This window comes from Rosa rugosa, chromosome 5 (assembly GCF_958449725.1).
Source record: "Rosa rugosa chromosome 5, drRosRugo1.1, whole genome shotgun sequence".
NCBI lineage: Eukaryota > Viridiplantae > Streptophyta > Magnoliopsida > Rosales > Rosaceae > Rosa > Rosa rugosa.
The window spans coordinates 47,795,785-47,821,593 of record NC_084824.1 but is presented as its reverse complement, the minus strand read 5'-3'; the positions used below and the strand labels follow the sequence as shown (position 1 = coordinate 47,821,593).

Sequence of the window (25,809 nt, the reverse complement as noted above, 5' to 3'; positions counted from 1 at the left end):
TTGATCGAAACAAGTATGCAAAACTAGTGTGGAATGCCTACTTAGCATGCAATCCTTTTTATTTGGTTTCACCTATTGTCCTATAGGTTTTACTACCATTGAAATAAGCATTATTAACCGTTTAAGAGATTAAAATACCTATTTCTAGCCCCACTCACATGATCATAATATTTTATGTGCGCATTTATAAAACATAAACATGCAAGAGTTATCTGTAAACCAAAACCAAATTAACAAATTCACAACAAAGTAGTTTCAAAACTAAGAATCAAAACAATGTCTAAGGGCTTCAAACCTCGCCCCTAACAAAAGTAATTTAGTTATACATTGTCATAGTATAATAAAAATAGAGAAAAAGAAACAGATGGCGGACGGATGAATAAGAAAGAGAGACAGAAGAGAAGGTGAAGGGTGCGGTTCTTCTCATTGTGCTACAAAGGTTCTTTATATAGGAGATACACAACCCTAGTTTCCTTATTCAAATATGCTTGTAATTTCCTTGAGGTTTCCTTCAATTGATGCACAATTTACTTACTTTCAAGCCAATAAAATAATTTCATGTCATCAAGATTGAGTCATCATCTCCAATTCGTATCCAAGTATGATTGGGGAAGCCTTTGGATGTCATATACTCTAGAATCTTCATGTAAATATAAATTCCCGTCAAAAACCAGATTCACGCGCTGGTTGACCTTCCTGTACTAAATCGGCCATAACTTCTTCTAGAAAAATGATATCAACGAACCGTAAAAAGCTGTGGGAACTAGACATCCAAGGCTTTTCAAAAATATAAAGATCATTATCTGGTTCGTTCTGAGCTTCTCTCAGTGCTCTGTCGAAATTGACTGATCTGCACAGGCAGATTTCCTAATTTCGCCTTTCATGCGTCTTTTCTCCTTTATTTTCTCCTTTACTCCACAAGAATCCTAAAACAATAAAACAAACATTAATACTTTCTATTAAGAGAAATAGCGTGACAAAATGCAAGGAAATATTAATAAATATCGCACATTATGCTCCTATTACACTTCACATATGACGTACGAATAATGTAAAATAACAATAATTCGTACAACTGGTCTATCATTAATTACTAAAATTAAATAACGAAAATTCATGTCATCACACATCAAAACCTTCCATATTTTCTCGATTTTGGTTTTTTTTTTTATCAATTATAAATATTATTTTTGTAATAATTATTTTATTAAATATAAAAAAAATGTCAAATGACACACAGAGCAGGTATTAAAAGGTTAGTATACAATAATTTAGAGACACTTTCAGTCTCTTTCTCAATGCAATAATGATTGATTGCACGATCTTCAATGAGCTATGTAGTATATGATTGCATGATTTTTAAAGAGTTATTTGATATATGAACCATTTCAATGATAGTATCATTTCCAAAAAAAGAAATATAAATTAATGTTAGACAAACATATTTCCAATTTTGTGGATTGAATCTCTGAAGGCCTGCTCATCTAAGAGACCGTTTTTAAGGGACAAGTGAATCTGACGGCAATTTAGTACATGTGGTTAAGATGCATTTGTCCCTCACAGTCCCTTAAAACTGTCCCTTAAGTGAGCAAATCTAATCTCAGACCTAACCTAATCTTAAATTAATTTTCTACTCTCCTTCACTATTTTGACAAACCCTATGAACCCACTTCCAATTTGGTTCAATGTGAGTATTTCTATTTTTTTATATATATTATTCCACCAATTATTGATTAGATGTTTCGAAATACCATACAAGCGTTGAAGTATAGAATTATGTTTAAATTAACAAATTACAAAGTACAGATCATAAATATGGATTAGATGAGTGAGTATTCAGTGTACGATAAATTGCACAGATTAGCAAAGTAACACTCTAGAGGAAAGACCAAAAGAAAAGGGCCCTTTCTATTTGAAATTTGATATAATAATTTTTGCAAATTCCATATTTAAAGTGTGCCCATGGAGTTGTGTGTCACCCATATCTGTGGTGTGACGGCTACGAACAAAGAGCCGCCAAGCACCCCCAAAATCTCAAAACCCAAAACCAACCAGTGGAGAAAATTCGATCCCTCTCCCCCAAATCTATCTCAAGGTCTCTGCTTCAATCTCTCCTCACTCTCTCGCCATTTCTCACTCTCTATCTCAACGACCCATTATTTCCATGTATCCCATTTCCATAAAAATCTTATCTTTTTGGGGTTTTGGTGCAGATTTGAGGGGGCATTTGCAGATCTAGGGTTTTTGATTTTGTGGGTTTTGGAGGTTTAGAAACATGGCCACTCCCTTCACCATTCCCGTCACTGCTGCTCAGGTTCATGCTCTATAGACTCTGCTGCTCACTCTGTTCTATTACAGATGGTGTGTGTTGAAATGAAAGTTCATGTCTTTGGTGCTTGTGTGGTTTAGGTTGGGACTTACTTTGTGGGGCAGTACTATCAAGTGCTTCAGCAGCAGCCAGACTATGTGCACCAATTCTACTCCGAATCCAGCACTATGCTTCGCATTGATGGCAACACCAGGGACACCGCCTCTGGAATGCTGGTATTCTTTTGCCTTTTGTTAGTTTAAATTTGAGTTAAAGTTTGCAACTTTATCTGAAAAAAGACCTAGGAAGTATCGATTCTGGTTAAAGTTTACGGCTTTATCTGAAAATGCCAAGGAAGTAGCTGAAATGCTGAATTATGTGTTTTAAGGTTGAATTGGGTGAATGTGGGTGTATGTAGGTGTATTTAAAGCAAGCTGTTAAATGAATTTGTGGGCTTTTTCGGTCATTTTATGTATGAGAATTGTTGTTTGTTTTGGTGAGGTTCGTATATGTACCGGTCGTTGAAAATGACTTGCTGGGTTTCTTTGATATGCTGTTGTTTTCAGTGTAGTTTAGGTGACTTTAGCAGTCGCAGAGAGTGGGCTAAGTAGTAAACTTTTTGTTTTTCACATGCTTGGATTCTTCACCCCATTGCATTGCAACGTTATGTGGATTAACTGAATTGCAAAAAGATTAGGCTTATTTGTTGTGAGGTATAGGTTGTGTTAGCCTTCCCATCTATTTCTTTTATTGTGAATTGTGTTCAGGTTTTAGTTTTAACTTTTTATAACTATAATATCTAAGTTTTCTTTGTTAGTTGTTTTAAACTACGACAATGATAAAGGACAACAGCATATTTTGTTGGTAGCTGGTCTGGGTTTTTATTCAACTTAGGACTGACCTGTTGTTATTTTATTAGGCAGCTAGTTATTGTCCTGCAGCTCTTTTAGCACTAACACTCACGGCAGAATGTTAATGCTCCTTTTTCTCTTTATCTGTAAGGTGGTTGAGGCTTTGACAGTCATTAGTTTGTTGTAATCATGTGGTGTTTATAAAATGATGCTGAGGGCCTTTACTTGATATAGATTTTTGCTTCTCTTTTTACGCCATTTAATCCTTTCTTTCTGTATGCAACAGCAAATCCATACAGTTGTTATGTCACTCGGGTATTCTGGGGTTGAAATCAAGACAGCGCATTCTTTGGAATCTTGGAATGGAGGTGTTCTTGTGATGGTTTCTGGCTCTGTGCATTTGAAAAATTTTGGGGGGAGGAGGAACTTTGTTCAGACTTTTTTCCTTGCACCTCAGGAGAAAGGTTATTTTGTACTTAATGATATATTTCACTTCATTGATGAGGATCAAGTTCATCAGCATCCAGCAGTGTTATTAGCCCATAGCACTCTTGACTCCAAACTGAGTGCCCCTACTACAATTCCTGAGCCAGGTTTGTTTACTTATTAAGCTTTACATTGATTTTTAGAATTCCATTGGCAGCCGGGACTATAGTTTTTGCTTTATTTTTGTGAGAGGTGGGGAAAGGTTATGGTTGTTTACTAAACAAGTGTCAGGGAATTTTTGAGTATATTTACTGCATTTTGTACGGGGTTATACTTTTGTATCTCTTTGCATTAGTCGTAATGAGATCAATTCCATAATCAGCAATGGAAGGTCTTCTGCTTCTTGGTTTCTACTTTGTGTTCAATAATTAAGCAGTGATAGCAACTTGACTTAAAATCATGTTCATACTTCATTATGGTCTCATAAGAAAATGCGGTCAATGCCTTTTTCTTTTGATCTCTTTGGAACTATTTTTTGGTTAAAATGCCATTGTTTTTTCTTTTCCCGAGTTCTTAGCAACTTGATTTGTGATGAGTGGATGAGCTTTCATTGTAACATATGTGAAATCTAGTGTTTTCCATTTACTGATCATTTTATGAAACTCATGGTTTTGCAGTGGCTAATTATATGATGAGTGGAGAAACTCATACCAGAGACTATGTGGTGCCTGATGTTAATGGAAATGGTCCAGTTGACAACTATGGCTATGCAGAGCAACGGTTGCAGCAGGTTGTCGAATCTGAGAATATCATGGAGGATCCTGCAGCAGAATTGTCTAACGGTTCATTTCAAAGTGCAGTGAATGTTGTACAAGAACAGCTGCCTGCATCTGTTGAGGAACCTATTGGAGAGCCCCAGAAGCAGACCTATGCCTCTATAGTATGAACTGAACCTGTTCAACCAGAATTTGTCTTTCAAATATCATATTTTTTGTATATGACCCAATTTGCCTGTTTGATTCTTTTTCGAAGTTACGCGTTGCTAAAGGACAACCTGCACCATCTGTAGCTCCTCAGCCTTCAGTTAACAAGAGTGCACCACTGGCTTCAGATTGGAATGACTTTTCACAGCCCATTGCATCGTCCAATGCAGTTGAAAGGCCTGTAGCAGAGACAGCAGATGAAGTTTCTGCCCTAGAAGATGAAGGTGAATCTCTTGGCTTCCTTCAATTGTTACCATTGAGCTGTGCGGTTCAGCCTCTATGAGTTATTTGAAATACTGCTCTATTCTTTTGTCATGGTGTCAAAAGTTCCTATACTTTGTTCTTTTAACAATTTCCTTTTAATTAGGCCTTTGACAGCAATATTAATAATATCTTATTTGTATTTTCTGTTAATTTGTTTAGATGAAATCAAGTCCGTCTATGTACGAAACTTGCCACCTAACGTGGACCCATCTGAAGTTGAAGAGGAATTTGTTAATTTTGGAAAACTCAAGCAGCCTGAAGGAGTGGTCATTAGGAGTCGCAAGGTACATTTCTTAGCTTATCTCTCTCTAGTTGTATCATCATCTGTCATTCCCACTTTATTAAGCTAAAACATTCAAGTCTTGTGCAGGATGTTGGTGTTTGCTATGCATTTGTTGAATTCGAAGACATGTCTGGTGTTCGTAATGCTGTCAAGGTTGAAGATGCTCTAGAAAAGATCCATATAGTATCCCTGTTTATAAAAATTGAATTTATACCATGACTTTTCTTCTTTACTGATCTAATTTTAATGGATTTTGGTGGGGAGATGGAGGAAAACTTCTTGTTTTTTTTCCTTTTTCTTTTTCAAAATTCTTACGACCCATACCAATTTGTTGTTACTAGTCATGTTTGGATAGGACACTCTCTACTGAATATCTTGATTTTTTTTGTTCGCTTAGGCTGGTAGTGTTCAGATTGCTGGGCGACAAGTATACATTGAAGAGCGGAGACCAAACAGCCACATTCCCTCTCGAATGGGAAGTAAGTTTCCTTTACCAACATTCTATGCTATCATACCACTGTTACTGTCTGGATGACAGGAATTTGCAACGTTTAACAAATCCTGGATTACTAATTTGTCGTAACCATAGTGGCCTTTCAGGTAGTCACACTGTTTGGTTGTAACACCAAGCCACCCTTTACATTTGGTTCGGGGGTTGGATCTATATTCAACCAGGGCCAATGTTTTGTTGTACTATATCCTAATTGTGATTCTGAGGGCCATTGCATTTGATTTTGGGGTGTTACACTGTTATGTGTAGATTGTTATAATAAGGAAGCTCTGGTGATGATTTCTTTTGAAACCCTTTGTCAGTATGACTAGTTAGTGTAATAGATAGTAACCTGGAAAAAGATACTTGATCTTTGTTTGTAATAATATGTTATGGTCTTTTGCTGTTTGTTCTCTCTACTATTCAGGACTTCATAAAAATTTAGTTCTTGTTGTAATTATTGTGATTGAATTATGAACAGGAGGAAGGGGTAGAGGAAGGGGCAGCTACCAATCAGAGGTGCCAAGAGGTCGTTTTGTCTCTCGGAATTTTGGGAGGAGTGGAAGCTACGATGGAGGTGACCAGGACTACGGCAGACCAAGAGGAAATGGATTCTATCGTCCAAGTGGCCGACAAGACAGGGCAAACCCAAGCTACCAATCGTCAAGAAACGGGCAATATTCATCTGAGTACTAATTAAGATTATTTTACGAAGAGAAGGAAATTTTGGGTCAGCAGATAACCTTTATTAATTTCAAGAACTATATAATGGAATTTCCTAGAGTTGCTTAGCTTAGATGTGATGGGCATGTGAATCATATTCTTCTAAAGAAGGGGTTGTTTAATACCCGATGACATAATTTAATAGGTGATCTTTTTGGAATTTTGCGGTCATGTGTTCCTACTGAAATCTTGTGGTGTCCTTGCTGGTTTAAGTTTGTTGATTTGGATACATCCATTCATTTAGTTACTTGATGTCTCCATATTTGGAGCTTGAGTACCATCAGTTTGTGAAGGATGGGGGAAACAAATTAAATGCAAAACAAGCGTTGCATTGCTGTGTTTTTGGCACTATAAGTAACAAATTCTACCAAGATCTCAGAAAGAAAAAACGGCCAAAATATTACAGTATGTTCCTACAATACATGAATACATAATTTCACAATATCATTGTGTTTTTATGGTCAAGCATAACCTACATACAGAGTTGGGTGCAACTGTACAGGTCGTATACAATTGACCAAAAACATGGTGGCTTCTTAAAAGAACAATTTTAACATAAAAAAAATGCTCACTTAACCAACTTCTATGGCCACCAAATTTATCAGTTGTAAACTTCTAATACAGGTATATCTACAGCTGCTGACCCAATGAAGCACCAGAAACTGGTTTCCAGTGTTTTTGTAGTCCTGCACTCTGACAGGATTTCAGGCATGTGCAGGTCTCATGGCTACGCCTTGTAGAAGATGAAGTTGAATATATGCCCTTCTGTTGCTCTATCCTCACAATAGTCAGTCATCTTCTTCGTTTTCCCAGAGAAAATGAGCATACGCCCCAAGAACATAGCTGAACACAACAGTACAGAATATTGAAGAGGTGATTTAGTCACTAAAACCACTGTGAAATCACAGGTTTATCACATTTCAAATGGTGTTCTAGTGGATTCTTTGGTGATTAAAGATGGTCTATCATCATTATTTACATTTAAAAAACTCGCTAGGTATATCATTGTCCATATGCCCATTACACGCCATACGTTACATCTGAAGGAGAATCTTTTTATATCGGAGAGAATATGGGAAATTGTTCTTGAAAATGCAGAGTGAGATATTGATGATCATGTAAAAATGTGTACCTATCTTCAGAAGTAGCTTCAACTGCTCGCTCAAAGTAAGACGATGCTTTCTTACTGTCATGATGAAGTTCCCAAACCAGTTGAGCATACTGTGCCAAGATCTCACCATCATTAGGATCAGCTACTGTGGCACGCAGATAGTATTCCTCTGCGCTGTGAAGGTCTCCCTTGGTCTGTAGGCAATCAGTATAATGTTACCCCATATGACTAATAAACAGAAAACAATGCGGAAAATCCAATGTCCAATCACAAGATGAAATATGAAATATATCAAGAACGATGAGGAAAGAAGATTCCTACTTATTAATAACTGAAAGCAAGGTTCAATCCAATCTCTCTCTGCCTATTTCCATTAGTTTAGTAACCAAGGTTCTTAAGAAAGTCGCATATGCGCCTAGCAGGTCCTCACTTCCATGGAACTAATTTTTTATCAACAAAGTATAAGCCACCTATGTTCTCATTCTGGTCTACCTAGCTTAAAAACTATATGTTTAGTGCTTCTGCACTCACAAGTCTGCTGTAAATGATAAGAAATGTTGTTTACACTTGCAAGTTGTTTACAATAATCACAGAAGTGTCGATAAGTTTTTGCATGCTCCTGTTTCAATAAGCAAATGTGCATTCAACCCACTATATTGTATTATGACAGTACAGGAACATACCAGGTGAAAAGGAAAGTATGAGCCACCTATGTTCTCATTCTGGTCTACCTAGATTAAAAACTTTATGTTTAGTGCTTCTGCACTAAAAAGTCTGCTGTAAATGATAAGAAAGGTTCTTTACACTTGCAGGTTGTTTATAATAATCACAGAAGTGTCGATAAGTTTTTGCATGCTCCTGTTTCAATAAGCAAATGTGCATTCAACCCACTACTATATTATGGACAGTACAGAAACATACTAAGTGAAATGTAAAGTATATCAAGCTAACCCTGTGAACATTATTGCTTTTCATGCCAAGAAATTTTTGGACTGTAACCAAGAGGAGAACCGGGAAAATCACTTGAAAAAATAATGACTCACATCTGAGGCAAAATAAACTGTATGTAGGTGTATGGGATCTACTTTTTATTTGTGTTCTACAATAGCCATATTTTTCAGAAGTAGACGTTCATAAGAGAAACCCAGATGTGATAAGAAATAGAGAGCAGAATGCACGTATCTCACCTGGCACAAGAACTCGGCGTAGTTTCTTAGAAGCAAAGCATTCTTGGGATTCTCTTGAATCCTGGTCTTGTAGTTCTCCTCATCATCAATCTCATTCCCTGTTGAAATGTGCCCCCTTATAATTTCTTCATTGGTGTCTTTGTTTTCAAGTTTATTCATATTTTGACCATTGTTGACCTGCATTTATTCAAAAAGGTATTAGATTGAAGACAACAATGTAGGAATTCTCAAATGGCATCATAAAGAACAAAAAATCACCTGAATCTGATCTTGACCTGCTTCGTCTTCTTCCAAGTCATTGTCTATTTCCCAGAGGAAACTAGCATATGCTGCAAGAACATGACTGGAAACACGAATGAAATGATTAACTTTTCAAGTTTATATTGGGATTAACTAACCTGGAATTTAACCCAATTCATAAATTATCTAGAACTGTCGGTGTCTGTTTAGATTTCCATTTTGTTGGAGATGCAATGAAAGAAGGAAACAATCACCTATCTTCAGGACTAGCTCGAGCTGCACGTTCAAAGTAACTCAAGGCTCTATCTTGGTCATGACGGAGCTGCCAAACCAGTTTAGCATACTGCACTAAAACCTCACCATCTTCGGGATTCGCTTGTGTAGAGCGGAAATAGTAGTCTTCAGCTCCGTGTAAATCTCCCTTAGACTGCCATTGGAAGTATTAGTACATTATGCAGGAATTAGCAACCAAACTTAGTCAAAAAACTACAGTCTAGTATGTAAATAAAAAACTTCCCCAGAAAATCATAATAAGTCATGTTCACAGGTAAAATTTGTGTGCTCCCTGGTAGTGATGGAGGCAAAGGATTTGTTCAACCTAAATAACTTAAACCCTAATTAAGGGGAATAATGGAACCTGAACAAAAGTCACACCAAAACACCAACAAGTCTACGATAATGGAAAGAACAGAAGCAGCAACACTCCTAGGCTACATGCTTCCCCGGCCTGCCACAACCACTGGTTGTGATGCATACAGATTGACCTACTGAATTACTAAAACTGGGAATTTAGGCCTGTGATTGCTTTTTGATCAGTGGATCGAAATATATCACATCAGTATATCCTAGTCTTAAGAATTGAAAATTGGTATCTGTATCAGTTATACACTTCTATATGTCCTTAATGATGCTAAACATAGCTCCTTCGATTCAATACGATAATCACAAATTTAAGCACAACCTGAAGGAAGTATACCTGTAAAACTTGAGCATAATTTCTGAGGAACAAAGGGTGGCAGGGATATTCATCAACCATCTTCTTATAATACTCTTCCGGATCGCCGTTCTCATCAATTTCTGGCATAGGAAAATCATCACCACCATGAAAACCAACACCACCAGTATCAAACCCAAGCCCTGTTGCAAGATACATAGGAGGACTGGGAGGTCGTACTTGATCTTCTTCTTCCTCCGCACCTTCCTCCTTAATGAATCCCATACTCTTGTCTCCAAATCTGAAGTCATGAGTCCCTCCTATTCTATCTTCTATTGTATTAGTTCTCTCCAATAGTTGTTGATTTGAATCTCGAAACTCATCAACACCCGAGTTAAATATCGAAAGAGATGGGGCTGTCTGCAGCATTGAATCGTTTTGGTCATCTGAAGACTGTGTTGGTGTTACTGAACTCTTAAGCTCTTCCATCTCACAAGAACTATAGGCTAGTCCTTCTAAGTTTCCTTCAGATGGGGCTCGCCGAGAAGCTCAGTTGCCTGAAGTTTTGGATCAGAATAGGGTTCCAATTGAGATTGCAAAGCTCTGTGCCTCAAACCTGTGAAGGAAATTAACCATGTGAAATCTTTCAAACCTCCCATTAAACTTCAAACTAAATCTTTCAGCCAGAGCTGTACTGCTTGATTTTGGAAAGAACATAATTTGGGATCTGGGAAAATCCCAATAGTTTATGTATTGCATTCATTTTTTTATTAATCCAAAACAAGCAACAAGAACATGTGACCCCATTTCTCTGGGGAAGATGAACATGTGATCCCTATTCCATAAATAAGAAAGCTTGTGAGCAAATTAAGCTTCTTTTTCTGATAAAGAACTAGTGGGTCACATGCTTTGGATCTAATTATAACTGGGTTTTATGCATTAGCAAGAACAGAGAATAGTCAGAGTGTTTCAAGATTTTGCTAATTCTGGAAAAATGAACATGAAAACTAAGAAAGGGAATATATACAATTATATGTTACATACCTTTTGTCTCATTCCCTTTGCTACCTTCTTTCCTTTACATGTAAGGAAAGAAGGTTAAGCTGAATATTGTATTTGAAGGTACTTCAATATTTGAGAAGTACAGAGATGAAGAGTGAAAGAGCTTGATCTCTTTTGGGTTAAGCATACATTGCAGTGGGGGTTGGCCTTTTTGTTTCGTTGTTGAATTTGTCATTGAAGGATGTGACGTGATAGGGAGAGAGAGATATGTGAGCTTAGCCGTTGAGTAGTACATTAACCTTGGAACTTCTTTGATTGGTGGCTCGGAGAGACAGCAGCAAGTGCCACGTGTACGGTCACGGGAAGAAGGGTGTCATGAATCCAAATGAGTTGAGCAACAGGCCAAAAACTTTTTTCTGATCTGATCATGAGTCATGGCTATGGGCCTCTAGTATTTGCATTTGAGCGGATAGGGCATACCGTCATAGGTGATAAGACCATATTTCTAATCAATCATTCAAGTTTAATTGATGAATGGAGATTGGAGTTGTTGGGATTTGGCTACTACTACTGTAGATTTATCATCGCTGGTACTAGTTGGGTGCCCTTTTCAAGACCTCTTGAAATGGACTCACTGATGGTGGAATGATATATCGATGTTTCATGGAGGTGGTACAAAATCAAAGATGCTAAAGTGTTTGGACTGTGGCGCTTTTTGAGCATGTTTTTTGTTCGTTGGAATTCAATTGATGATGAAGAATTTTTTGGAGATGGATGCTCAGGGTATTCTACTATTATATGGTGTGAAACCGGTTTTGTTCGGTGGAAAGTGCATTGATAGAGGAAGCAAGGACCTTCTTTTCGCTTCTTCTTCACAGTTACCTCTAGGAAATGTATTCAGGCAGCGCATATTTTAGTTAGGATCGCGCTTTTGTTTCCTGCATTTCAAGTTAGGGTAGACGAAGAACCACAATGGTTTTTCCCATGTACTTATATCTGTTGTAACTATCTCAATTGTGTGATGCAATTTTCTTTCCTTCTCAAAAAAGAAAAAAAAAAATTAAGCCATTAACTTTAGGGGTTTTTCCCGTATACCCAAAAAGCACCGGTATTTTTCCCAACTACCCAACACTTTTGTATTCCACTATTGACTCTAGGGAAGGACTAAAAGGGGTAAGTCTTTATCTAAAATGTTCTTTGTATCCTATGTTGACCCGTAGTTTTGTCAATAGTATTTGACCAGAAAAAAAAAATTTCATTTTAAAAGACAAAAACAAAAACAAGACTAGCCTTCAACATGCCTAAGTTTTTCTCCTAACGGCCTCTTGCCTAACGGATACTTTAACAGGCGGAATCACTGCTGCTTGTCCTAATTTTTGGTTTTAAAACGGGGTTTTTTCTTTCTTCAGGTAAATAGTACAAACCAGACTTTGGATTTCTATAAGATGCAGACACTTTGGATAATGACATGTGAATGAACATGAAGGAATAGGATGACAATGATTTTAAGGAAAATAATTATAAAATGACAATGACATTTGTTGAAGAAGTGGACGAGTAACCACATGAATTTATTTATTCAAATATATACCTATTGAACATTCAGAGTCTCATTCTCAGGTAAACAGCAAAACTGTTTAGCTATCCATAAGAATGAGAACAGGTACTTACTTGTACTTAGGAGTACACTACTTCACACTTGTACAGGAAGGGAAGCACACTGCTAAACTATTTGAGAGAAGACTCTTCTACTCAAGGTGTTTAAATCTAGAATTGATATGGCTATTTTCGAATATTGGATGATGTTTCCGTTTTTCGAATGCCTTACAAATGAAACTAAAGCTCTTTATATAGAGAGCGAAACTCAAACTGGAATTCAAAATGCAAAAATGTACAGCATAACTCCGTGATCTTCTGCTTTTCTGAGTGCTCCTGATGATGGAGGTCGGACAAGGAAAAGCAAAAGCATCTGGGTGAAATGTTTTTCACCTTCTTCTTTTCTGAAAAGCAAAAGTATCTTTTTGAAAAGGAAACAGTTGCTTTTTTGTTTTGGTGCCTTTTTCTTTCACCAGCTGCTACATGTTGTCATCAGTCTCTGAGTGGTGGCCAAAGACAAACGAGTGGTTGTCTGTTTGTGCCATTCTAACTGTTGTAGCATTGTCTTCTACGTCCGTGTCGACATACATCTTGTAGTGGTTGTCGTTTTCAAGTTTGTCCATCCACTGCATGCATGCCATTGTTGAGTCTATCTCTTTTCGGGTGAGAGATAGGAATAGGTTGCTGCTAACGACGTCAGGATGATCGTAAGCAGTGGTAATAATCTTCTCTCCTGCTGCCAGGAAGGTATTGCTGAGGTCTCCAAAGATGATCTTCTTTATGTATTCCAGAGCCATAGCTCATCCATGGGATGCTAGAGTTTGGTTGGCCATTATACCCGACACAGGCAGGTTGCAGATATTGTCTTTGAATAATTCTCACATAGTGATATGGAGCAATATATTCAACCTCACCATTTGCTTGCTGGATCCATTCTGGAGGGGTGGATCTAAACTTCAGACGAAGCGTACAGTCTGTTTTTCTAACATTCTTGACTGTATTGACGATGATGGGCGGCAAACCTTTTAGATCATCATTAGTTTTGGTCCACAGATTATGGACAAAACCATTTTCAACAAGCCAAAGCTTGTGTTCTTGTGGATGTTCACTCTGAACATTTACCAGGTATCTTCCAACATATAGTCCCGCGATGATGAAGAGGGTTTGAGGAACTAGGTCTTCTGAATTGTGCCTTCCTATTAGATTGTGGAATTTATCCCAGTCTGCTTCAGTGAGTGCCATGATAGGGACCCTAGCACTTTCTGGACTTTCAAGGAAGTTAATTTTTTCTTTCTTGACAGCACTCTGCTGTAGCTCTTCGAACTGTGGTCTAGCATTCTCGTATAGTTCTTCAGCTAATGCAAATAGGGCTGGAAACATTAGACCACTGCTTTTTTCCTGAAAGGCAAATAAAAGGTTATCCAGAATTGCCTTCTGGTGGTAAGCAAGTCTCCTGCCAGTTCTGAACACAGGAGTATCAAAAGTTCGAAGTTCATAATTGAAAACATTTATTACTCCAGTTGGAGTAGGTTTGCTTTTTGGCAAAGCAACAGCCGTCAACGGTCTTGATGAGCCTTTACCGTCTGCCGTTTGAGACGGGCTAGTCAATCCTTTACCCTGGGATTGATCAGTTGTGGCTAAGCCTCTTGGACTTAGCAGGAATCTCTTGAGGATTTTTTCTTTGGGATCCTCATTGGTTTCATGTTCTTTCCCAGCTCTTCTGCTTCTGGGATTGCGACATTCGTCGTCGTCATCATTTCTTTTGCTGAACATGGCTAATTCTCTTGTGAAGGCGTCTGGAAGATAGTTCTTGTTTCCTGCAATTAATTCAACAACATAATCATATTGGTTAAGGAATAATTGCTAGTTAGCTAGTATTCCTCTATCAGCAGCTTTATCAAGTTTGAAATTTTTGAAATTCTTTACTCTGGCACAATCGGTGCGGACAGTAAAGGGTTTTCCAAGGAAAGCTGGAGAATTTAAAATAGTTTTCTTAACAGCCAAAATTTCTTTTTCCCCTGTGGGATAATTTAGTTCTGCAGGGCTGAACTTGCCACTACAAAATTTACAGATCTTTTCAATGTTAGTTCCAGGCGCTTTCGCCAGAACTACACCGGACCAGTAATTATCACTCGCATCTGTTTGGAGGATAATCTCATCATTCTCTTCTGGTTGTTGAAGAGGAGGGAGGTTTTTGCAGAGATTTTTTATCTGCTTCACAGTTTTTTCATCATCTTCTGTGAAGTTCCATTTTCTTTTGGAACTCGTTTTAGGAGATAACATTGCTGTTAACCCTGAGATCTTGGGGAGGAAATCTCTTCCATAATTTATGACACCAAGGAATCTCTCTAGACTCTTAGCATCAGGAATTCTATCCGGAAATTTCCAGATCTTCTCAAGGATATGAGGTTGGAGTTTTATCACTCCATTTTTGATATTTATTCCTAGGAAATCAACTTCATCAAGGAGAAAGAAGATTTTCTTTTCTCCTAGAATAATTCCATGCTGAACTATCAGCTTTACAACCTCATAGAGGTGTTTCATGTGTTCTTCTCTGTTTTTGGAGAAGACAAGGATGTCATCTATGTAGACGACGCAAAACTCCGCGACATGCTTGAAGATGTTGTCCATCTTTCTTTGGAAGATTGAGGGAGCTTGTTTGAGACCGAAAGGCATTACCAACCATTCGTAATGTCCTTGTGGTGTTCCGAATGCAGTGAGAGGCACACTCTCAGGATGCATCTTGACCTGCCAAAAACCCGACTTTGCATCGAATTTTGAAAAGACTTTAGCTCCTCTAAGCTGGTTGATCAGTACTCTTACTTGAGCAATTTGATAACCTTCTTTGACAGTCTTTTTGTTGACATCTCTGTAGTCAATCACCATTCTAGCTTTTCCTCTTCGATTTTCTGCATGATTTCTCACGTAGAATGCTGGAGCATGATGAGGGCTAGTGGAAGGTTGAATTAATCTCTTGTTCAGGAGATCTTCAATATCTTTTCTGAATTCTTTTTGGTCTTCCCCTTTGTATTGAGGAATGGCTTTGACATGACAAATGGCATTCATGTCATGCAATCTTAATTCACAGACCACTGGGTCTTTTTCCCAGAACTTCTGAGGGTCTACATCGATGTTCTGCTCGAGTAGCTTCTTGATTTTTTCAAGAGTGGGAATTTTCTGAGACTCAAGCTTATTCTGAAAGTGCTTGAGGTTATGCTCATGAATGAAACTAGCTTCTTCTTCTTCTTCATGAAAACTAGCTTCTTCTTCTTCTTCAGAAGATTCTTCAACAAGTAATTCTTCTTGTTGTTTGATTTGGAGTATGGGTTCAAATTTGGGTTTGTAGGGGGTAAGATCACCACTATTCTGTTGCGATCTCTGATATTGGGTAGTAAAGTTTGGACCTACAATACTTTTGGCTTGAATAAGCCTATCAGCCCAGAACACCCGTTCTCCTTTTCTGAAGCCTATTGCTTCTTCATCCTGAATAAATCTCTGTTGGAGAATGAAATCATTACCCAACAAGAAATCTGCGCCTTGGCCTTCAGATTGCCAGACGTTATGGATGGTAAATGTTCCTCCACCAATGGTGATATGAACATTTTTCGCTACTTTATTCATGGTGAGATGGCTTCCATCAAAAGTAACACCAGTAGCTGTTTTCTTTTCTTCTTTCCAGAGTTTCTCTGGAATTGCAAATCTTTTTGCAACTGTAAATCCTGATCCATTATCTACAAAGGCATGTAGATGATATTTTTTGTGATCAGGGAATTTTAGTCCAATCTCTATGTAGTTGCTGTATCTACTTGTAGAGACGACTTTCGATTGCTGAAGCTCATTTTCTTGAGCTTGTTCCTTTGGAATGAATGGTTTACATTCTTCTGGAACATATTCCTGAGTGGGAGATTTATCAAAATTCCTCGAATTTGTATCATCCCAGCCTGTAGGAATCATCTCTTTGCAGTTTGGATTACTGAACCATAAAGGAGGGTCATATCTGACTTTATAGTCAAACTTGCCAGAGGGTTGGCCAAGTAGATCCCATGTTTCAGTAACTGTTATAGCTGCTTCTTGCTTTTCTAAGAGATGAACAGTTTCTGGTGGTTTCACCAGTTCTACATTTTCTGGTATTTCAACCAGTTCAAAGTTGTCATCGATTTTTTCTTCGATGATGTCTTCCTTTTTCGAGGAAGAAGGTTCCATGGTTTCCCGGAACAAAGTTTCTACTTCTTTCTCTTTTTTCTCAGAGAAATATTCTTCATATTCTTGTTCAACCAGTTGGCCGACAAGACCATTCTTGGTTTTTCTTCTTGCTTCAGCTATGAAGCATTCTTTGTGATAAGTCTTTTTTGACTCTTCACAAAACATGGGGAGACCATTCTTTTCGTGACAAAAGCAGTAGTCACAAACGAATGTACCAGGGTTCACCTGATAAGAAGACATTAAAGATTCTGTCTTGCTTTCTTCCCAGTTTTTGATTTTCAAAACATTCATTTGTCTGGATTCGAAGTACTCTACTTCAGAATCTGTCTCAGACTCAGATGAATCTTCTTCTTCGGACCAGGCAGAGTATACTGACCTGTCGTCTTCTTCATCATCAGAATAGGCTATTTCATAGCCTTTCATATTTGTTGATTCTACTATATGCTCATATTCTTCAAAGAGAGCCTTAGTAGAAGATCTTTTACCCTTTTCCGGGCATTCATTGGCATAGTGCCCTTCAGCTTTACATAACCAACATCTGCAAGCTTTCTTGCTTGGCTGTTTATGTTGATGAGTATTCTTCTTTTTCTTGAAGAATTTCTTTTTTGGATCTTCATCCTGTTGTTTCTTGTAATTGGAACTTTTCTTGAATTTCCAATTCTTTCTTTGATTACTCTTTTTGAATTTTTTAGAGTAATACTTTCGTTTCTTCTTTCTGTGGAACTTGGCTTCATGGCATCCCCAGTTGGTTGGCATATCCAGTATTCCGTAACAGAAATTTTCAACTCCTTTGAGTTGTTTCTTGGCCATCTTAGCTCTAAGATTGGCTTTGCATTGTTCTTTCAATAGTTGCCGGATTCTGTCGGCAATTCCTCCAACTGAAAATCTTTCAATTGGTTTTTCTGCTATGCTTTCCCGCACAGCTGTTCTCCATGGTTCAGGGAGTTTCCTGTGCAACAGGTTGACTAGATCAGTATTTTCTAGTTCACCAATTGTACAGTAATATTCTTGGAATTCATTCAAGTATTCTTCAAAATATCTCATGTCACAAATTTTGAGAGCATAGATATTTGATTTGGCCATTTCTCTAGCCTTTTCACTCATATTTGCAAGATCTCCACAGAACTGATCATACAGTGGTGCTGCAAAATCATACGGAGATTTTGAAGTTTTGATCTCTTCCAGCCATTCTTTTCCTCTGGTTGTTTCTTTGAAAGAATAGTAATACTTCTTGGCTACTCCTGTGAGGGTAGTTTCAAAGTACATCTGAAGATCAGGAGCTTCAAATTTTCCAAGGGTCAGAGCAGATGCCATCATCAGGCTGTCTACCCATTGGTCAAGAGTTTTTCTCTTGTCTAGAGCTTTGTCTAGATCTAGCCAGATACCATAGTTGGAAATTGGTACTCTGGGTATCTTGTCCTCTGGGACAAATCTTTGAGAATTTCTTTCTCCATTTCTGCCCGTAGGGGCCTTCTGTATAGGGAGTTTTACTTTTCCCTTTTCTCTGGTGATGAAAGTTTTGGAGCTATCTCCATCTTCCATTTCAACATCTTGGTAGGGAAGGAGTTTTCTTTCCTTTCCTGGATTGAAGTTTTTCATTTCTTCGATTAGTTTTTCTAATCTTTCAGGATTTTCGCAAAATTCTGCTTCTTCATATAGATCATAGAGCTTTTGTGCTCTAAACATATTAGCTGGTCTGCTTAGATCAGCTTCCAATTCTTCTTCAGTGATGGATATGGACTCTGATGGTTCTTTAGTGCTTTTACTGACACTAGCTTCTCTAGTGTTGTAACTTCTTCTGAGAAGATTTTTGTTTATCCTGAAATTTTCAGGACAGACATCACTTTTTCTGTTATTGTCAAAATTTAGATTGATTTCTCCAGTCTTTCTACTTTCATAAATTTTCGCTTTTGCACTTTCTGCTGGTAGCTTCGGACCAGATAATTTCCATTCAATAGGAAACGTTACTTCATTCCAAGTAACCTTGTGGATCTGTTGTGAATGGTTCTTCTGACTGGTGAGGAATCCAGTAGTAAGACCAGGGATGTTTGATATCCTTGTCTTTGGCTCTACTGTAGTACTCATCAGTTTATAGTATATCCTGTATACTATTGCCAATTCTTGCATATCATTTTTCATAGATATGCCATCTATCTTGACTCTCAGTCTTAGACAGTGAGCTGCATCTTTCAAGCTGGTTGAGAAATTGGGGAAGCAGTTGAAATATGCCACTTGGTTGCACAGAGATGCTTAAAGAGTTCCCAAAAGACTAGCTTGAAAATCTGTTAGTCTATTGTCTTGTTAGACACATAGAACTGAACAGTTTATACCTTCTCGAGCTAAAAGTTGTATGCCTACTTGGACTGCTCCAATGTGCATAAATTGATAATTTTTTGCTTTTGCTCGGGCAACTTCAGAGGGAGTGATCAGTAGTAGATCTGTTTCTCCTGTTGTAGAGGGGGTTGTAAATTCAAGTAATTTGAAATGATGGCTATCCATCAGGTCAAACGTTCCCCTTTTGTAAATTTGTTTGAAATCTAGCTTTGGAATTGAGGCGTTTTTTACCTCATGCTCGATTTCATTGTATTCAAATTCTTCAGCATTTAGGAGTTGAACTCCTTTCTTTTTTCCGAAGATGCTCATCATATTGACATCTCGAGTTTCCTTCGGCTTTTCATACCGAATACTAGTAGAACTAGTTGAGGGATCCAGAAAAATCATGTTTGGAACAGGATTCTTTTCTGGTCTTTCTAATGGTTTGAATCCATTAGCCTTCTTTGGTTTTACTGTAGGCACTTTCTTGTCCTTCAGTATATTTTTCATAGAATCCAGCGTTTTTTGCTGTTCATTGATTTTTCTACTAACACTCGTTAGCTTTTCTTCTTCCGTTTTTGGAAGATCTTTGATATAATCCAGTTTGTTTTTCAATTGTTCTAATTGGTGGATTATAACAGGAATTTTTTCTAGATGTTCTTGATATCTAGATATTTCTTTCTGCAGGATATGATATTTTTCATCAAAAGATTTTAAAAGAGAATTAAGTCTCTCTATTATTAAATCAGACATTGTCCCCATTGGGGATTCCCCTGCTGAGCTATTTTACAAGCTCTGATACCAGTGATTTGCGGATCTAACCAATGCTCAAATAATCAAGAGGTTTTTGTTCCTCTTCTAGAACATATAAAAGATTATCAATATCTTGTTCTAGTTTATAAATTCTTGTTTGAAGTCTATAGAGGATATCCCAATAATTGGGAGTTTCCCTAGGAAGACGTTCTCTATAGTCTTTCAATTTTCTCAATTTTTCTCTTTCCTGATTCAATTCCTTGCTAGTGTTTTTGCAGATAGCATTTAACTCAAGTCTGTCAACTATCGAAATTCTGGATAATAAAGTGCACTGTTTACCTTTGAAATAGAGGATGATTGCAACATCTGTATATATTTAAACAAATATAATTCTTATGGGCCCACCACGTTTCAACAAAATGATTAAAAAGAAAAATAAACAGACATCAAAGCAAACAAACAGACTGATAGAGATAGTATAGAAGGGTACTACTGGTACGAATTTTGATAAGATGGGTTGGTAGGAATAGAAATGAGAAAAAGTTGTGTAAAGAGGAAGAAAAATAATACACTGGGGTGTATGAGAAGTATATTCAGGAATTTGGGGTGTATGAGCATTAACCCAACTTTAAGCATAAATCCAAAAGCATCAGAGTGAGTGAGTCTGATACGAGAGTAAACTCTCGACTCTTTTAAGTATGGCCGTGTTTGACTACCTGCTTTGTTTCTTTACAGTTCCTCTCCTTCTCTCTACCTCTCCTCCTTCTCGTACCCATTCTTTTCTCTTTTTCTTCCTCATATGCAAATAGCCTTCGTAACAATGTCAACGGTTGTGGATCACACCCTGTACTTGGCAACTGCCCTTGCTCTTTTAAGTGAGGGGGCCGGGTGCAAACAGACGACGACGGTGATAGTGGTGGAGAGCGGGTTAGACTCTTGCGGTTGTTGATTCCGCTATGCTTTCTTCGGGTGGGATCGGTGAGGTTGGTTCAAAGCCTCGTGGTGGTTTTAGATCAGTGAAAGGCGGCATGGATGATTTCATGTGCCCTAGGGTTAGGTTGTGGTGCTGAACTTGGGATTGGGAGCGCATTGGTCCTTTAATTTATTTGGTTTTATTTAATAATGGAAACGGTCCACTACAAGGAATAACTATAAGGCCAATTACGAATTTATGGCACGTTTACTTAATTGGAATGGAAAATAATCATGAATTGGAGAAAAGTGGAATGAGAGAAGAAAAGAATCAGTATTGATTCCGGATGATTGATTCCTAAACCCATCTCCCCCCTTTGTAATCAAATTTCTGAGTATTCGGAAATCGATTCCTGATAAGGAGGTGGGATCTACATCCATTCTGATTCCTTCATATGTTAGTAAACGCAGGAATTCTTTTATTCGGAATTATTCCGATTCCTTTATGTGTTAGTAAACGCATGAATGTTTTTACCCCGTAATCATTCATTCTCATTCAAAGTAAGTAAATATGCCCTTAATGTTCATAATTCCCCAGCTCTTATTCCTTGTATTTGAGGGTACGTAAAGTAGAGAACTGTTTTTCTTTGGGCCACTTTGTAACAGGTGTCTTTGTAATATTGTCATCCGGCTTAATGAAGTGTTCTCGTTTCTTCTAAATAAATAACAAATAAAAAAAATCCAAGAGCACCATATGTTTCAGCCCCCCAAAAAAAAGAAACCACCATATGTTATGCAATTGAATCCGCCTAACTCACTTCTAATTTCATATAGTATTGATATTGTCCTAATTTTATCATTTTTTATACTGATAGATGTAGCATTTTAACCTAAAAGGCTTCGATACTATCAGAAGCAAACTACCCCAAGTGTATGCCAACAAGGGTTGGCAGAGAAGGTAAGGTACTAGCTTGAGTGGAACCTCCACCCACGTTCGAGCCCCAACATTCACAAGTCTCTCTCGTTAGTAGGTTGCTAAGTACCGGAGTCCTACAAGACCCATGTGATGCTGGTGAAGGTGTCAGGTTCCTGAGAGTCTGCATCATCACGAGCCTGATTGCCGGATATATGTCTGCAGGCTTTCAAAGCAGAAACCTTGGGCCTACAGAGTTTGACTGCTCTCACTTGATAATTGGTGCTGGACTCAGATGTGGGTTGGGTTCTTGAAGGACACGGATGATTTATAATGTCCTTGGGTTGTTGGGTTGCCTCCCCGTTCAAATACTCTTGTTCAGGAAAAAGGAAAAAAAAAAAAACTATCCAAGTATATTCTTTCTATTGTTGAATCTTTTTTTCTGATGTCTGATTTCGTATCTTTTGTTTATTTTGCACCAACTGTTGAGTTATGTCATGGACTCATGGTTGATGGTTCCTTGCAACCTAGCTAGAAAGAACCTTCGAGTTGACTTCACCGCATTTGTAATACCTTGATCCTAATCCTCATTTATATTATTTGTATTGAAAATGAAATTAATACTTCATGTCAAAAACGTGAAGAGAAGAGTAATCATTTACATACGAACTTATAACATATTGGATCTCAACCATCTGTCAAGTTTAATACTCACTTTCTGTTATCAATATCAAGATTTTCCATTGCAACTTATTCCTTTTATTTTTGAAATGCTAGAGATAGTTTTCATTATATATATTCAACTTTTATTCTTCTGCTAATTCGGTTTTTGCATGCTCATCGAGCACGAAATTTCTAAAAGACTAGCTCATTGTCCTCCCACCAAATCAGGTATCACTCTCTACTCTATGTAATGTCTTTCAACATCATTTTGGATCTTCTCTTGATATTAACTGATATTCAACTAGTTTTACATATTTGAATAAAAATTAAAAAATAAAAACTAGTTTTACATATGTATTAACATGGTTTAATTAGTACGGTTTTGATATTTCAGTAAGCCACGCATTGTCATCAGTTCCCTTTATATTTGTTTATAGCAATTTGTTTCTTACTCGTTTAAGGTCTATAATTGTATACCTCTTTTCAGGGTTTGATTGCTTCAACAAATTTGGCTTCAATGTTGGTTGCTAGTGTCAGTTGTGATTCTTGTAACTTGCAAATTCAAGTTATAGTGTTGGATTGTTTTTCCATGTAGTAGTGTGAGTTTTAGAACCGAAAAATTAAATCACTGTTAGCTTCACGTACAACCCTATTTTAAGGCAATGACATGTACACATGTAATCAAATGAAGATGCCAAATGAATTATTAACAGCCTCCTCCTCCTCGACCACCTTCCAAAATTAACAATACTAACTGTGGGGGTGGTCAAAACTCAAACTCAGATACCCATTTTAGTCTCTCGTTCTCAAATAACCAACGAAACGCTGTTTTCAAGCTGTTTTAACAAAAAAAATTACACCCTTGCAGTGCTCACTTTTCTCTCTCCTCCCACCATTTTTGCTTCTTCATTCCCTCTCTTTACCTTCATGCCTACCCACCCCTCTCGTCGTCCTCTTCTCGGAAGGTCGACGGACGGCGAGTGGAACCACTACCACCCTTTTGCTTTGATATGAACATCAATATTTAACCAACCCACCAGCTAAGTTTCTCTCTTTTTTGAGATTATATACATCATATAATCATTCATCGATCCCCTAGGTTATTATTGTCGTCGATCTCAATTCATTGAGGCCTGAAGAGGCCACACACAACAAGACAATGTCGATCCTAAACCCATTCCAACTTCTGGAACTGAACGTGATCTCGGCGCAAGACCTTGCCCCGGTATCACGTTCCATGCGGACGTACGCCATTGCATGGGTGCACCCGGATCGCAAGCTGTCGACCCGGGTGGACACGCACGGCCACAACAACCCTACATGGAACGACAAGTTCGTGTTCCGGGTGGACGAGGATTTCTTGCATGAGGACACCTCCGCCGTGATGATCGAGATCTACGCCCTCCACTGGTTCAAAGACGTCCACGTCGGCACCATCCGTGTCCTCGTCGGCAATCTCATCCCGACTCCGGTGAAGCCCCACCACCACCATCCTCAGCTGGGCATGCGCTTCGTGGCGCTCCAGGTCCGGCGGCCCTCCGGCCGGCCACAGGGGATATTGAACATCGGTGTGGCGCTGCTTCACAGCTCCATGCGCAGCATGCCTTTGTATTCTCAGCTCAGCGCATCCGCCGTGGGATATAAACAGTTAATGGGGGAGGACGACCCGCCGCGGAGTCAAACCCACCGGAGTCAGTCAACGTTTTCGAAGGCGGAGCTGAGACGTAGCAAGAGTGACTGCAGCTCCATGTTAGCGTCGGAGGTCCGGACCAAGGAATTTACGAAAAAGGACAAAAAGAGCAGGGGGAGCTCGGTGGTCAGCGGGTCCGACGTCAGCAGCCAAAAGAATAAGAAGGGCCGATCCAAGGCCAGCTCGTTAATCAACGGCTCAGAAATCATCAAAGGCAGGGGTAGAAAAGGGAAAGCGAGCTCCGTGGTCAGCGCGTCAGAATTAAGCCGGACCAAGGGTAAAAATGGAAAACCAAGTTCCATACTCAGCGTCTCCGACGTTGGTGGGGCCAAGGACAAAAACGGAAAACCAAGTTCCATACTCAGCGTCTCCGAAATCAGCATCAGCGACCCGTCAAAGAGAGGCGGTAGGGATCCGAAACCGACGAGCGGATCCGAACCCGACGACCCGGTGAGAAAGCCCAAGCACAACGGGAACTACAGAGCCGCGGTCGTACACGACATCGTGGCCGCGTCGCCGCTATCGAAGCCGTCGCCGAAGTACGCGGTGGAGAGTTACGGAAATACCCCTGGGCGGAGGTCCTCGGTTCCGGGGAAGTCGCCGTTCAAGATGGGGACGTACGACCAGTACGTGACGCCGCGGAAGTCGAATCTGATAGTGCCGCCGTACCTGACGGAGTCGGAGCTGGGGCCGTCGCCGTCGGAGGTGGCGGCGGCGATCGCGAAGGAGAGGATGGACCAGGACAACGAGAGCTCGGTGGTGGTGGGGGCCTGGAACGAGGACGAGAGCGTGGAGGGGCTACAGTCGAAGCTGGAGCGGTGGCGGACGGAGCTGCCGCCGGTGTACGACCGCGGCGATTTTTCGAGCTTTCCGAGCAGCAGCGAAGGGCACCACACGCGGCGGCACACCGAAGGAGGCGGCGGCCCGGGGCTGTTCTCGTGCTTCAGTAACATCTGCGGCGTGGAGTGCTCCATCGTGTGCGGCGGCGGCGACGCCGGTAAGGATCGGAAGAAGGCGGGGGGCAGCAAGAGTAGCGGTCGGGTCGGGCGGAGCCCATCTGCGGAGAATCTGAGCTATGTTTGAACTTGAGCTGGGCCGGGTCGGGTCCGTTCTCCGTTTTCTTTATTTGGGTAAACCTTATTGGGTTAATGCTAATGTGCGCGGAAGGGTGTATTAATGTTTGGGTGGACTGGTAAAGCGGGAAGGTGGTTCATTTTACGAAAGGGCGTGCCATAACGAGTTGGTCTTGGTTCTCTCCCCTTAATTCTTTAATTCTTTTTTCTTTTCTTTTTTAATTTTGAATTTCTTAAGTTTCTGACGACTGATCGAAGCCCAAAAACAATAGAAGAAAGGATCCCCCAAATTCAAACTTGGAATTTGTTATTATTGATGTGAAAAATCGAAGTGTATCATTTATAAATATGAAATTATGAACAATTATAAATCAGATAGCAGTAATGTGTTGTGTAAATTGCAACTCAATCTATTTGTTTCTGGGTTTAATATTCATGTATCAGGTTTGGTTCTGGATATATGATAGTGAACTGCCTCTCTTAGGCAAAACAATCCCAACAAATCTATCAATCCCCATGGCTAGTACAAATGTGTCTAGATCTGTCCATAGTATACAAATCACTAAGGTAAAAAGAAATAGTCGAAATCGGAGAACTAGCACCCCTCATAAATAGAGATGTTGAGATTGGGCAGGATGCATGTTAGCGATTATGTTCCTCTCCTTGTAACTTCAAATCTTCAATGGAGCTCAAATTCTGAAATTGACTGCAAAAAATCTTGTACTATTTAAGAAAGATATCTGTATTGGATTTGGGGTTCCTGACTTATTTGGTTTTTGTTCTATTTAAACCTTTGGTTTTTATTCGCGAATGGTCAATTGCTCGATTGCAATATAATCATGTTACTAAATAACAAGGTGTTAGCATTGAGTGTAACTCAAAACCTTCAGC

At 39.0% G+C, this 25,809-nt stretch overlaps 3 protein-coding genes across 3 annotated transcripts; 2 read left to right on the top strand and 1 right to left on the bottom strand.

Annotated features, from left to right (window-relative positions):
* Window positions 1-1,936: 1,936 nt before the first annotated feature.
* On the top strand, window positions 1,937-6,488 carry LOC133709151 (nuclear transport factor 2-like). The gene is made up of 10 exons (XM_062134786.1): window positions 1,937-2,095; window positions 2,214-2,314; window positions 2,410-2,544; window positions 3,446-3,752; window positions 4,263-4,525; window positions 4,618-4,792; window positions 4,992-5,116; window positions 5,203-5,268; window positions 5,513-5,594; window positions 6,087-6,488. Exons 2-10 carry the CDS (start codon window positions 2,276-2,278, stop codon window positions 6,299-6,301), a joined length of 1,407 nt encoding a protein of 468 aa, XP_061990770.1. The 5' UTR covers window positions 1,937-2,095; window positions 2,214-2,275; the 3' UTR covers window positions 6,302-6,488.
* A 222-nt stretch (window positions 6,489-6,710) lies between these two features.
* Window positions 6,711-11,018, bottom strand: LOC133709152 (uncharacterized). The gene is made up of 7 exons (XM_062134788.1): window positions 10,845-11,018; window positions 9,843-10,416; window positions 9,121-9,293; window positions 8,885-8,969; window positions 8,627-8,803; window positions 7,461-7,633; window positions 6,711-7,171 (listed from the first exon to the last, which is right to left on the bottom strand). The coding sequence occupies exons 2-7, from the start codon at window positions 10,287-10,289 to the stop codon at window positions 7,117-7,119; spliced, it is 1,110 nt and encodes a 369-aa protein (XP_061990772.1). The 5' UTR covers window positions 10,290-10,416; window positions 10,845-11,018; the 3' UTR covers window positions 6,711-7,116.
* Window positions 11,019-23,007: 11,989 nt separating this feature from the next.
* LOC133713164 (uncharacterized) lies at window positions 23,008-25,292 on the top strand. Its single transcript, XM_062139279.1, has one exon. The coding sequence runs from the start codon at window positions 23,315-23,317 to the stop codon at window positions 24,926-24,928; it is 1,614 nt and encodes a 537-aa protein (XP_061995263.1). The 5' UTR covers window positions 23,008-23,314; the 3' UTR covers window positions 24,929-25,292.
* The last annotated feature ends 517 nt before the right edge of the window (window positions 25,293-25,809 follow it).